Below are 15,095 nucleotides of genomic sequence, written 5' to 3' on the forward strand. Positions count from 1 at the left end.
AGACACTGTTGTTTGTAAGTTTGAGAAACCGTCTCGAGATACACTTTTTGTTATATTCCATGGAATGCTCTTAACATCCCGATAGCAATGAATATCTTAAGTGCTTTGACAACAAATCCATAAAGAAATGTCATCTGTGGAAGCCGTAGTACTGTAAAAAGCACGACCAATCATTTTAGCCGGCCCGGCTAAAATAACTGGATGGCCTACCTGCCTATCAGCCTTCCATCTGTGCACAAACTTATCTCGTGCCCTCATTGGTCATGTGCACGTTCGTGTGTGTTGGAGGAGGGGCTCTGTAAGGAAGTGGCAGACTTGTTCCGGCTGTGTATTTTCAAATTCTAGCGCACTCGAGCTGGTTTCTCCAAAATTACCTACCCCACCTTTAAACACGACACACTGTGGTCACTTATGTTCATCTCTCCACCGTGTGTGTTAGAAACAGCATTTTGTGTGTTACTGTATTCTAAAAGTATACGTCACTGTATTTCAGAGGCAATTATTGCAGCTTTTATGTCTCTACTTTAATTTAACAGCAATATATTTACTTTGTTTTATGTACTTTAGCTTCAGGCATTAACAATGTTAAGTAGGCTTTAACTTCAAACAGTGATAATAAAGTACAACAATATAAAATAACACTCACAGGAGCAATTTAAATTAAATACTTTAAGTACATCGTGCCTGCAAAGCTTTGAATGCAAAACATTTATTTTTTAAAGTTACTTATATGTTCCCTGTTGGTCTTGATGCCTCTTAGTCTAGGATTTTTATTGCATCGTTTGCATAGATCCAATAATTGTTTAAAATGTGTCTTTGTGGCGTATTTGGGTCAGTGGTGGAGTTTTATTAGGGCTGTCTAAGGGTGGTATTTCATTGCAACTAAGGTAAATTATCTGAATATCTTTTTTTTTTTAACAATCAAGGGGCTTTTATTGTCTTGATGTTATACATTTCTATATGATCAGCTGTTAGCAGGTTGTGTGTCCTTGAGTCAGATGAGGGCAGGCAGCTCCATGCTACTGTACAGAAATGACGACAGAATCATTTGACTATACTTCCCAGTGCTACTTAACTTTGAGCGATGACCAGCGCAGTGAAACTTCATTTGGGTATTTTTAAGTTGCTTTTACTTTTGGACCACAGCAGACTGTAGAAATTGCTGATAATGTTTGTTGCATAAAATAAATAAAAACTTCTAATTTTCTTTTTAACCACAGCGTGAATGCAGTCTCCCTTCATTACTCGTAGTTATGACTTGTTTGAATGCAGTCTCTCTGCTGTAAACGTATTGGCTTAATTACGCCAGCCACACATCATCAAATACACTCATTACACCGAACAGAGAAGAAGGGACAGAAATGTGCTGAACAATGCAGCTCATTTCTCAAACTGGTTTTACAAACCGCAGAGGAAATGTCTGCTTTTATCTTGAGATGCAGTGTCTACAAAGGTTTCAGGTTGCGTGATGACAACCACACCGAGCACATCCTGTGGACGCTGTCGAGAGGACGTTTTAGTTCGCTAAGTGTATGTTAATCACGCTCAATAAAGAAACTGTTCTTTTATTTAAACTGTGGAAATGGTAATGAACTCTCGGAAGTAATTTACAGAGGGAAGTGAAATACATTTATTTTTAAAGCTGGGCATAGAGTTAAGCAATACTGTACAATGGACTGAATCACCGGACTTTTTAAAACTATAGCTACCACAGGATGCTATTAACACAGTGATGCATGAGTAGTATTATTAAAATAATGTAATATATAGAACCTTTACTTGTAATTCTTTATGCATGTTTTACTGAAAATACCTTTTCAATAAATTATTTGACTTGTTACAGTATTTGTTCTGGTACTTGTTCTTAAAAAGGGGTCTCACTGGTTTTTATACACAGACCTAAATCAAGTCATATCTACTTGGACAGCATTTAAGTTAATAAAAACACATTGAAATTTGCATAGATCTTTATTTTTTTAGTAGAATCTATAATTGACATCAATTAAATAAAAAGAAGAAAAACAAGAGCGAAAAAATCTTTAAATTACAAGAAAATTACACTGCACCGTTCATATAGTACAAAAATAGGCCTTATTTTAGAGTTATGTCTCATGTAAGATAGTCATTCTTGTACATTATTCATAGGTCACATATCTGTAAGGTACTGTGTGCAGCCACAGGCCGGGTTCCTCTGGAGAGGCGGGGGGTCAACAGCTCCTCCCCCATCACAAAGTGTTTCATTTATACTTAATCAAGCATGTGTACACACAGACGTACGCAGATCTGATTGAGCCCTTAAGTTAATGGAGATGGGATACATTCTGCCTCCTCCCTCCACAGCTGCTGAACAGACAAAGTGTCACAGCACATCTTCAGAAAATAAAAACAGAGGTGACAGATCAACAAAAACACTTTGAACACGGGTGAAGGGGCTCGATGGACTGTGACAACCTGAAAGCAACACGTCGTAACACTAAACAGACAGCATAAAAATGATTGTCTTTGGTTATGCCAAAGATATTGCTCCGATTAACTCCGTCAGACTTCATATTGATCACTTCAGACTACATCCTAAGGCAGGACTGAAGCAACATCTGCTGAAAATAATCTGCTGCAAAAAGAGAACAAAAACCCATCTTCCTTTATAGCCAGAGGAAACAATTTGTGACGAGCAGATTTCTGTAACATTCCTGTTACTTTATACATCAAAAGGCTTCACACTGCCGGTGAAGTGGCAGCCTTTTAATGATGAGTTGCTTTCCGGCACAATTAGAGACCTTTTTATTTTCTTAGTGTGCTGTTTCCATCTCGTTTTAGCGGTAAAAGTAGTGAGCTGGCTTCTAATGGTGTGCTTTGGAAGCACTAGCTACTTAATGCTGCCCGCATTCATGATTTCTCTCCAAGATGAACACTTGAATGCACAAGGCTTCGAGTTCATCAGTTTAAGGTTTTCAGAGTTTTCAAGCTGTAGTGGATACAACATCAAGAAAAGATGAATAAATCATTTTGTGTGTGCATTCGAGGGGACAAGAGAACTGCCTGAACACCCTCCCACATGTTGCACTCTTGGAAAAACGTTATTCTTCCTTGAAGCTATAGAAATCGTTTGTAAGGGGAGATGCACAACGTTGATAGCGTGAGCATCAATACTAATTGTATTAGTCAGAGTCCCACATTATACTCCTTCTAAAGGAGCGCCCTCTTAGCATCTAGACTTTAAGAACAATATTTTATGGAAGCAATTTTGGTGCCAAATGAGCCCATTAACTGTTGTTTACAAACTTCACACCAAGCTGGGAAGTCAATAAGATTTGTTGCAGGAGTCTGAGGCTGTATTTATTACATTTTTTAAATTAGCACCACCTTAAACTGGGGCTAATCGAATAAATGGCACTAGGCACTAATGTACATCTCACAGAGCTATGCAGCACACACTCATTTATTCTGCAGCCACACCAGCTTTGTTCTTTTCAACGGCACTTTCTTTGAATCTACTTTCTCAGGCGGGTTTCCAATCCTGTTTAGTGCTTCCTGGCTGAAACTGCAGCGTTAAGCAGTCCACCTGCACGGCCATCAGAGATGAATTAAGCTTCCTGGCTCAGCGCTGTGTTTGAGATACAAACCAATCTTTCGCCATGCTTTGAAACAGGATGTGGGAAGGTATTGGTTTAAAACTCTTTATTCTCTAACGTTTTTCTTTCTTTCCCTCTCTGAACACGCTTTTACAATTTACATTTACAATTTACATTCAGCTCTGAATATTGTTATTATGAATTATACCTTCGGAAAAAAGATTTTCCAACTAAAGTGGTTCAATTCAATCGATTAGTTTTGTGTGCTGGTGCACTTTCTCGCCCTGGAAACAAGGGAATTATTTGATTGTCAGTGACAGGAAAAAAATGCAGTTGAAACTTAGTATGAGAGATGTGGAAAACAAACGCCCCTAACAATTTGAAAAATGATGTAGCACTTAAACGCTGGCCAACAAGATCTATGGACAATCCTTCCACCTCGTTCTATATCCAATAACAGCTTTTACAGCCCAGGTGTGACTGCCCGTGAATGCTGATCCTACAGGCAATGCATTTCTCAAACATTTACACAGCAGTGTTACAGTTTCTGAATCGCAATTGCTTCCTTCTCTTCAAATACATACATTTTACTTGGGTGCCTATTCTCTTAAATCTTTCCTGACAAGCATTTTCAAAACTGACCTACATATAATTCGACCTCTATAATCATTTAACAGCTCCTCTAACAGCGTACGAGACCTCGCTGGATGATATGAGAGGTAGATTAAAAAAAAGAAAAGAAAATAGGATGAGCAGCTGCAGTTCTGAATGCATGTCATCACCATGACAACCTCTCTCGTTTTCTGTGCTGGAAATGAAAAGAATAATCATAATTTCAACATGGTAGAAAGAGCGGGCTGTGTATTCAAAATGGCTAAATTATGAGATGCACATTTGAGATGATAACCAGCCCGGGAGAAAAGGAATTACTTTAAAACAATTTTCCCTAAAGGTATGATTAAAAACCCCTCCGAATAAATAGTTGCTGCAGTGTCATTCAGAATATAATTAATTGGCAAGTACGCTGAAGAGATAATCTGAATTTCAGATTAGATGAAGACTGGAGGGTAAGTGAAGAGACGCTGATGAGATGTGGAGTCTCCACGCACGATTTCTGAACAGCATTCAAGATTTGAAGAAGAAAGCGGAGACTAAAGCAAAGGAGAAAAGGAAACCTTCACTTTAGAGAGCAGATAAACATCTTCTCAACACACACACACACTGATAAAGTTTCATTCATTATGATATGAGGTGTGTCTCATGTACGATTGTAGTGCTAATGTTTTGTTGAGTCTTCCGTCATAAATCAATCCGACTCAACAGCTGCCTTTGAGAAGCTCTTGTGCTCAGCATCACTCTGTTCCTGCTTCTCTCTCCGCCCCGGGATGTGAGCACTTCAAACACAGAAATCAAATATCCCTGGAAGCCACTGTGCCTCCGGGCTGATCGAGTAGCCTGTGTGGTTTATTTTCTGCCTTTTAATTCATCTTACTTTTGGTTCCCTTCCACATGGTGGTTGTAGAGGTGAAGAGCAAAAGGAGAATTTATGGTTTTTAAACCGGGATAAATTGAGCTCATCTTGAATCCCTAAAGGCTGAACGAAGCTTTGCTAGTGGTGTGAGTCACAGTTTGTTCCGCCAGAGAGAGATATTTCCAGACTTTGTGTTCAATAGGAGAATTAAAGCCTCCCTTACTACAATAGTATAACATATTACATTTAAAAAAAGTGTGCAAGATGGATTTTGTTTAAAGTATATAATACAAAACATTGTCTGGTCATAAAGAGAAACAAAACCAAGAGGCCCTCGGTCTGTGTTGCTTCTCTGAGAGCTGGCACAAGATTAAAAATCATTATGGTGTGGACATTAACTTGTCAACTATTATGCTTCTGATTTGTGCATTACACTGTGACTCGTTACAGATAAGAGGTGCATTTATGATCAGATTTTGGACGTTGATGTCACTAAACGGTGTTTCAGATAGAATCAATGTTTCCTAATCCAATTTTATGCCTCGTAATAAAAATGTTTGCTATCACTTTTGGTTAATGTACTGGATGTGACAGGACCGGCTTTAGCTTCTCTATAAAGGGCAGTACTCTGTTCATCAGATTTACACGCTCGCATTCACACAGACACACACACACACACACGTCTCTACTCCTCACATTCAACAATCTCGTCTGGCTACTGCACTGAGACTGATGGAGAGAGAGGGGAAATAATAATCATTTGTTTACTGTAACAAAAAGGAGCTGGGGCTGGAGGGGAAAATGGACTCTGCATGGACATACATTGTTAGTGATTGAGGGCAAGAGGAGGGAGAGAGCCAGTTTAATAGAAAAGCGCCCAAGTATGAACAGAGCAAAGCTCAGCCATCCCAGAGCTCTGAGAGACAGAGGCTTCCCATCAGGTCTCCTACGGCACATCCTGGAGCAGGACGAAGAAGAGACCCGCTAAGACAGAGACAGGGGAAAAGGGATGAGAGATAATGCCAGAAAAGGCTGTGAGAGGGCAGTCAGCACAGCCATGAATGATCAGACAAATGAAAGTGAGAAGACTTTAAAAGCAGGAGAGAGCGAGGGATGAGGGGGAGGCATTAAAGAGCACTTTGTGTTTTGATAAAGGCAGTCCTCTCATTGTGGCCGTCGAAGTCTTCGTTGTCAGAGTCCGTGTTTATCACGTCATCCCCCCACACTGTCGGGATCCCGCGGTACGACACAACCCTGTTTCCGCCGAGGCTGAAGCCCCCCCCGAGGCCGCGGCCCCCCTCCAGAGAGGGCAGCTTGATCTGAGCGCCGGAGCGCAGCTGCAGCAGCAGGAAGGTGCCGGCGAAGGTGGCGATGATGGCCATGCAGCTGAGGACGGCCACGGTGATGGGCAGGCGCGAGCTGAGCTGGAGCTGCACCCCCGGACTGCCCTGGCTCGCCATGAAGCTGTCGGGGGACTCGCGCATGTACTGGTTGAGGTGCACACAGGTGCCCGAGGAGTCCAGGGAGCTGTGGGGGGGGCAGGAGAGGCAGGCCTGCGGGCTGAGGCTGCTGCAGGTCAGGCAGGGGGGGGGGCAGGGCAGGCAGGCGGGGACGGACGCCGGGGGGATGAAGTTTCCCACAGAGTAGTTGACGGGCTGGGAGCCCAGCGAGAAGCCTGCGGTACATTCCTTCACACAGCCCTGCTGAAAGAGGTAGTAGCCGGCGTTGCACTCTGTGAAGCAGAGAAATAAAAGTGAAATTAAAAAGCTGTAATCATATGTGACGGGGTTCTATTGGTCCGTTTTGTAAACATAGGCTTAGTCGGTTGATTTAAGCTCAAAACTTTATTTATAACAACAACAACAAATATATACTGTTTGACAATATTGAAACTTAAATAAACGAAATCAAAGTTACCAAAATGAGGTTGTCTATCACTCATCTATGGAGTAAACGCATACTAGCTGTTGCCTTCGCTGCAACAATCTCCCGAGTCCAGGGGTAACACCGTCCCTCATGAACCCATAGCCCCTCCCCACAGGCTTACCGTCAACCGGTTACACAATTAATTCAAAAAACACATTGTCAACATAATTTTAACCCCTCAAACATGAGAAAACTATACAACCCAAACATAAACAAGTTAACTATCTCATAACACAATCATCACCCATCATTAATAAACGCAAAATAAATAATAAATTGCATGTTTCATGACATCATATTTAAACCACGGAAGTGATGCGCCTCCGTCTTTTCCACATTCCCCTTTGCTGGGGAGACGGCGGCGAAACTCCGTTCGCTGCCCGTCTCGCAAGTATCGCGTACTATAGTTTAATGTATGTTTAAATAATTGTAGACTCACTAGCGTGCACTCATGGTCGCGCTACAGAAAGGGAGGGGGAAAAGGGACGTTTAGTGATGATTTAACCTTATTTATTGACGAACGGAAGAGAGCAGGAAAGAGTGTGTGTGTGTGTGTGTGTGCCGCCTGCTGTCAGTCCGCTCCGTCACAACATCCTACTGCTTCATATGAGTCACACAACACAGAAACAGAGAACTAGGATTCCTGCACAGACAGTCGAGGCTTTTGGGGGACGGCTAAAAACACCATATGTCATGGGAGTTTGTCGTTCCAGTGAGCTTCTCCTGCTTATTATTCCTTCATTGTTTATATTTTAAGATGTTTTTAGCAGGAGCCAAATTATCTGCAGATGTCTCTTCCTCGCCAAAATGATATTTAACATTTTAGCACGATGTGTCTGACCCACAGGCTGTTTAATTACCTTGGAAGATGCGAGTCTATTCTACTCTCAAGTCACACCTTCACTTTTGTTAGGGCTACTTTTGCTTACTAAGAAAACTGAGGTTGAAAAAAGGTTTGCAATTAAAATGCTGAGTGCAGCATGTTTAAGTCAACAGAGCCATTTCCATATGCAGCAGGTCCAGATGCAGACCATCGCCTGCATTGGCAATTAACAGACTGAGGGGGCCGGCGGTACAGAGCTAAAAACAGAGGAACCAGCAGACGAAGGAAACATCTGATTTACTGCAGCGTCTTATCAACTTGTTTAAAATAAGAAAAAAACAAGACTTGTGATCCTTAAAATATGTGATACATTATTTATGATATGAAATCACATATATCATAATTAAATGTTGTCAGTATGTAAGTACCTCTGACAGCCTGTAGGGGTCAGAGTGGCTCTGCTTCACACAACGTGTAGGTGGACCTATTGTATACATTCTTGAGACCTTGCCTATAGCACTGTTTGGAGAGCTAGGAGACCATTACAATTAAATGAGGTTATTAAAAAGGGACCTGCAGTAAAACTGTATTTGATCTCATCAGAATTTTGATCTTTATTCCATATTTATGATGCGAGAGCTCCATGACGTCTGTGTGAATAGTCTGAATAGGGTAATTGTGGGATTTTCAGAAGAGCCTGCCCACAGCAGACGGACACACATGGGATCATATTTCATCCTGTTCACAAGTCACATCTCAACATGACTCCGTAATAACAATCCCCCCCCCCCGCTTTGAGAGCAGCTCTGTGAGGAACAAACTGGGGACAGAAGATACTGGACTTACCGATGCATATCTGCCTCAGGTCCAAGGTTTTGCAGTTGTCATTGCCAGACGGGGCCTGTTCAGAGGGGCTGGAAGAGGCTAAGCCGGTGCCATACAGCACCAGGATGAACTGGGTCAGAGTGCCTGAGCGGAAAGATAGAGAAGATAAAACTGTGAAATTAACCGAGAGACAAAGTAGGCCTGTCAAAAACAGTGAGGCACTCCCGAGGGTGGATTTCATAAATGTATCCTCTTCTCATTGTAGACTCTTGGATTTTCTGCATAAAGTGACAGTAAATGACTCCTTGAAATGAGGTGCAATTTAATGACAGTATGATTTCACTCTGTGCCTAATAAGAGTTTTATAAAGTGCACGTCTCTGAAGAATCACTCAAGTGTGGGGACTCGTGAGTGGTTCCACTTTAGTAAATCACTTCTTGCTGAGGAGGGAGGTGTGAGGCGATTATCGAGATGGTTTTTTCCCCCGGTTTTCTTGGCTTCGGAGGACCTGATAAGTCCGTGTGCAGACGGTCGTTGGTGGATGATCCGAGCTCAAACTGAAGTATTGAGGAATTCACTCCACTGCTTTATCATATTCCCTGCTATAAGAAAACTGATTGCTGAGGCAAAAGGCACCAGTTGATCTCTTATCTCCCTGCACTGAGTCCGTAACCCTTGAGCCGAACTCTAGACTCAACAGATGAATGCGTGTGTAAAACAACATTTAAGTAATGTCCTTTAATGCCCTCCAGGTGACCTCTCAGTTAAAACTCAACACCGGATGTTCAAATCCACTTGTTGCCTCTCTTCCCTCTGATCTCTATTGTCAATATCAAATAAAAATATAAAATGCCAAAGGAAAGTATAAATATACACATTTTCTTTTTCTTTATATGAACAACGTAAATGTACTCATATAGTAATATTGCCAAATAATGTACAAATAATTTGCATAGAAAGGATTCCATCCCAAGCTGTTTGATACATTTAAGCTGTAGATCATTCTAATAAATTACTACTCAAATTAAAAGATTGAAAACATTTTCTAACAACACTGATCCAGGCAAATGTATTTTTAAACTTTTAAACATTAAATTGCCATTAACTTTGCACATCAAAGTCAGGATTTAGTATTCTGTTTCATATTGTGTTTCTCTTTGGCGTCGTTTGTGTTTGTCGGGCTTTGGCTCTTAATTTATAATAAAATGATTAGTTTGGCATCGGAAAAAAAATTATTGGCAGTTTTTTTAAATCGTTTTTTTTAAGCCAATATGTTTCTGGTTCCAGCTTCTTAAATGTGTGGTTTTACTGCAATTATTTTCAATACAAATTCTGTAGCTTTTAGACCTTTGGTCTGACCAAACCGCTAAACATATTTGAAAATATTTAACTGAAAAAAAAAGAATAATTTATCAGAAAAGCAGTCATCTAATTCAATGGAATAAAATAATCATAATTTGCAGGAATATTTGAATCTGGCTTTAAGACGAAAAAGGATAAAAATGAACTTGGACAGCTGGTACATATTAATTTCATGAATATTTCAATGACAAGGCTTACCATAGTCACTGGCCCCTGCCACGTTCTCAATCTCCAGAGTCCAGGCCCCGCTGGGCTTCTCGTCCCAGGAGTGGGTGGTCATGAAAGCCCAGTCGTTGAAACCCTCTGATGAGTAGTCATGAGGCCTGCCGGAGAACCACAATCAAGCAGAGTGTGAACATCTTGTGTGCATGGACTTGTACTGTATTGTTTGTGTGTTTGCGGACTGGTGTTTGCACCTGGGGTGGAGCAGAGTGGAGCGTGTGCCGGAAGGACTGATGAGGTGGATGGCCAGGTTCCCCCTGCGGTTGTAGGACAGCGTGAGCCGGGCCTGGACGTGCTCTAACGAGGTCACGTGACTGCCTGTTCCCATGCAGGCTTCTACGCTCATGTTAATCGACAAATGGCTGCCAATGTTCCTGTCAAACATGAGAAACGACACAAAGAAGATGACACATGAAGACAGCGTTGTCGTTGGTCGCAGGTTGTGTGCTGCTAAAATCATTACTGGCTCGGTCTGAGCTCGTGATAAGCTTCAGTCTGGATAAATGTGTGAGTGTGACATTTGGCTCGCTGCCAGTGTGAAAGCTTGCGAGGGGTGAAGAGTTTGTGGCCTTGAACAGGATTAGCGTCTCACAAACCTGTAGCAGCAGACAGTCTGCTCTCTTTGAAAGTACACACTTCTTTTTACCTCCTCGCTTTTGAGATAACACTCGTACACAATATTTCTAAGGAGCAGGAAGACTCCGGGTTTTAGTGCCAAAAGGGGGAGTGATCACTAAACTGTCACGCTCTTTAAGAAGATACATTTTTCATGATGGATTAGAAGACTACATAAATGCCTTTTACCTCCGTAGCAGCATCACATTGGAAAAGTCCAAAAGGTGAATTTAGAGCATTTTCTCCAGTAGATGCCAAATAATCACATAGAGGCTGTCCAGGTTATTTTTGTGATGCAAATAAGTAGCAAAGCTGCACTTCATCATTTGCATGTTCGTGTGCTATTGCAAAATGTATTCTGTGGTGTTTCTACTGTAGGGAGAGCCCGACAACAGGAGAGAAGGAAATGGAAATCTATACAAATGGCTGCTGTAGTCGATTTATCTTGGCCATTTGACCGCTGCAGCACAGGCATCTATGATTTAAGGTCTGGGAGAAGCAAAATGTCGGGCACTGTTGCAGACATGGCATCTGTTTTTACCAGCACACACAGAAAGAGGGAGGGAGGAATATTAAAAACCTACAAACTGTGGAAAATCAGTGATTGAGAGCAACAAATCAAAAAGGATTACATGTTTGGCTCCTTTAATTGTGATTAACACTTCAGTAGCAGCCACAAGGGGAAACACATCAGTGATTGTTACCACTATTGTTGAATACAGAAAAGTAAAACAAGATTCCTCCAAAAGACCAGCATTAATGAAACAGTATTGTGTTATTCTGTTTAGTTTCCTTTTGCTTGAATGTGTGTTTCCTCTGGGATTAAGCAGCTCACAGGAGATCCTGTCTAATGCATCACGGAAATCTATCAATCACACATTTATCACATATTGAAAATCCTTTATTAAAGTCTTTTTAAATGAAATCTGCTTAAAGCAATAATCCTGAAGGGAAAAAGCTGTGTATTTCATTCCAGTGTTTAAAAAGCTTTTCAGAACCAGCAACAAATATTCTGGGAGGCAGCCAAACCTGAAGAATTGCCATCCTTTTTGTGGTTAGCACGCTCCAGAGCGTTTCTAAATCATAAATCACTTTTTGAAAAGCTTTGCCAAAGCTTCCAATTCATGCCGCACTCTAGCTTTGCAGTAATACCAACAAATGTTGCAGACCTGGAGGTAATTTGCATTAATTTACAAAATCCTCTTTCAGAGGACTTCCAGAACAAGGTGAGCTCCCACATATGGCTGTTATATATAATGTGGAAGTAATAGACAAATGGTAATTGGACTGCATATATAAAGCCCCTTTTTTAGTCTTAGAGACCACTCAAAGCGATTTTAAATACAAACCACCTTCACCTATCCACACACACATTCATACCCCGGTGGCAGAGACTTCCATACAAGGTGCCAAGTGCTCATCAGGACAGATACAAATGCACACACACTCACACACTGTTGGCATCGCCATCGGGAGCGATTTGCAGTTCAGTATCGTGCGTGCCCCACGGACGCTTCGACATGTAGCCTGCAGATGTGAAAGGTCAAACCCCCAAGTCACCGATTGGTGGAGTACCTGTCTACTTCCTGAGCCCCAGATGCTGATTTATTTGGTTAACCACATGCTTACAGAAGCGTTACTTCATGCTTTAAGGCACAATCTATTTCCAAAAGTAAACACGGATATGCCGGCCGATACAACTCCATCAATAATCTGCAAACCCCAGGCACTCTGAAACCCATAAACAAACCATACAGAATAACACTAAACTCAATCCTCTAAAGTTATTCATTCATCCTTTCAACACAAGGTTATTTCAAATATGAATCATAATTATGGTCATAATGGTGTAGTCCTGTAGTTTCCCTGGAAATATGTCCTTCTTGATCTCACTGTTGTGATTCTGTAAGATGTAATCACTGGTTAGAATTGACAATGAGACCAACACTGAAGCCTTCGACGTATTTCAAGTCGCTCTTGATAAGTGAGTCAGCTAAACACCTCAAATGTAAATTAAATAACCTGCCTTGACTGCTGCGCCCAGACGCTCAAACCATCTGCTCTGAGCGTCTCATAGCTGCTGTAAAAGAGAGAGAAACCTCAAACCCTGCGAGGGAAGTGACAGGGAGCGCATAATGAAGAGAAGATGTCAGGCTGGGTTTAGACTTTGACATCGGGGAAATGAAGGGGAAAAAAAGGCAGAGGAGAAATATATAGTCTGAACAGTGAAAGGAACACATGGATTGACAAATTACTATTTATTTTAAATGCTCCCCTTCAAGCAGAGTGCCTGGCACACAAACAACAACACGGAGAACTTCAGCGTGCGCCCAGAGCTGCAGATGAAGACATAACGTGTCACTGCAGCAAAGCATGGTGGCTCGGTTACTCACGAGCACCTGCGCTCTGTTGTGGACCAATTATCCGTTTCTCTTATCGCTCTCTGCTGCTCAAACATCTAGGATATCACGATGAAGCTTTATTCACACACAGAGGCTACATCAAAGACATGTTTAATACACAAATTGGTTTTCTTTGTCTAATTTCTTGCGATCAAATTCGTTTTATAATACGTTTGGGTATTTATACTGTGCTCTATGTGCTGCAGTATCGTAGCCAGGACCCTCCTGTAGTGGAGGTTTTTGTGCAAGCGAGGCACTTTTCTGGTTTAAAGGTGAGCTCCAGTGATTTAGTATTGCAGTTACATAAAGTTGGAGGACTCACAAGACAGATTAAGAGAGTTAGAAGATCCTGATTCCAGAATAATTTGTCAAGTTTAAAAGCTTCCTCCTGAACACAGTAGGGCTGATCAAAATCCTACCTGCTGATGAAAACTGTGTGTAAATGTACGCATGTTTTAGGTATTTAGAACATGTGACTGGGTGGTGACTCAAATGCTGAGGCACCTTTGAATGAATGGACTATTCTAAAATGCAGTTTCAAAGGTTGTGTTTTTGTGTGAGTGCTTGCGTAATGTACCTACCTTGGCTCACTGACCATAGTGATCACACATTTCCGCTGAGGCCTCACATTGGTCCACGTTTCTGCCAGAGCAACGATTGCACTGGCATCAAGTAGACCGTATCCATATGAATGGCTAACTGCAGATACCAAAAAAAGAAAGAGGAAACAGACACATGAATGTTTGCCCTCCCAACTATAACTTAACATCGACTAGCTGCAGTGTGTATGTTATCTAAGACTTTCACACAACGTATTCCAGGGCCTCACATCTCCATTTACAATGTATCTTTTCAGATGCATAACACGTGAAAGAGTCTCAAAGGGCCTGTAAACTGCAGAGGGCAGGAGAGAACTCTGAAGGAGCTGCTGTACCTTTGCGTCCGACCCCATTGGTTCTCCAGTCGTTGGTGAGCAGGTGGGCAGGGTGAGAAGTTCGTACAACCAGATGTTGCATGTCCCTCCAGGTCAGATTTTTACTGGAATGTGCAAGTACAAACAAAGACACAAACACATAAAGAGAAAGACAGACACACAGAAAAACATACATTGTGAGACTTTTAAACAGATCAAACATTCGTGTTAACCTGCAGATGGACAGCTAATTTAATACAATGAAGTACGAGTCACATCTTAATCTTCTGTCAACATGTGTTTGAACTCAATTTGAACCCTGCAAAACATATGTTTGTTGTGCTTTTCCTGATTTGTACGGTCGGAAAAGGTTACCGGAGGACACAGATGAGTTGAAAAATATTTAGAAATATAAAGCCCATTATTTACTGACTTTCTCTTTTAATCCGTTCCTAATTGCAATACTTTTGCCGCCACAAGACTAATTACTTCCTTTCAGGACTGTTCTGACGTTCATGTTTGTCTCCCCATTAGTGCTGCGTGACTGGATAAGAATCATAAGTGCTGTTTTTGTAATTGCACTGTAAAAGTCTACCAGGCAAAAGGGGTTAAAAGTAATTCATAAAACAGGATAATCAGTCAGAAATGATGCATAAACATGAAGCGCCTGCAGTTAAAGCCTGATTAAATACAAGAGTTTTACATTTATAATCAGGCTTGAAAAAGAAAATTATTTTACCTGTTGTCATTAAAAGAGCAATTTGCTGTTAGCAAACCTCTAACTCTGTGCTATAAAACTGATAAGAGGCAATTTAGAAATACTACTTTTCTGAATATTTGAATGTATGCAGATTCTGACGATGAGTTTGTTTTGCATAAATTAGATATTTTCAATAGCATATAAATGTTTTAACTGAACAAAAATCATAGAACTATGTAGAACGGGAAGTTATGAATGAGGCTG

General features: G+C 41.2%; 1 protein-coding gene across 3 annotated transcripts in view; it reads right to left on the bottom strand.

Annotated features, from left to right (window-relative positions):
• Nucleotides 1-2,023: 2,023 nt before the first annotated feature.
• The window catches only part of furina (furin (paired basic amino acid cleaving enzyme) a), an 83,771-nt gene continuing 70,699 nt past the window's right edge, over nucleotides 2,024-15,095 (bottom strand). For all 3 annotated transcript variants that reach the window (XM_034117023.1, XM_034117022.1, XM_034117024.1), the window contains exons 11-16: nucleotides 14,153-14,256; nucleotides 13,800-13,917; nucleotides 10,396-10,575; nucleotides 10,178-10,302; nucleotides 8,639-8,761; nucleotides 2,024-6,775 (exon numbers count right to left, since the gene is read on the bottom strand). In XM_034117023.1, the coding sequence (XP_033972914.1) occupies nucleotides 6,171-6,775; nucleotides 8,639-8,761; nucleotides 10,178-10,302; nucleotides 10,396-10,575; nucleotides 13,800-13,917; nucleotides 14,153-14,256 (1,255 nt within the window). In that variant the 3' untranslated portion in view covers nucleotides 2,024-6,170. The remainder of the gene's footprint in view (nucleotides 6,776-8,638; nucleotides 8,762-10,177; nucleotides 10,303-10,395; nucleotides 10,576-13,799; nucleotides 13,918-14,152; nucleotides 14,257-15,095) is intronic.

This window comes from Trematomus bernacchii, unplaced genomic scaffold (genome assembly GCF_902827165.1).
Source record: "Trematomus bernacchii unplaced genomic scaffold, fTreBer1.1, whole genome shotgun sequence".
Classification (NCBI taxonomy): domain Eukaryota; kingdom Metazoa; phylum Chordata; class Actinopteri; order Perciformes; family Nototheniidae; genus Trematomus; species Trematomus bernacchii.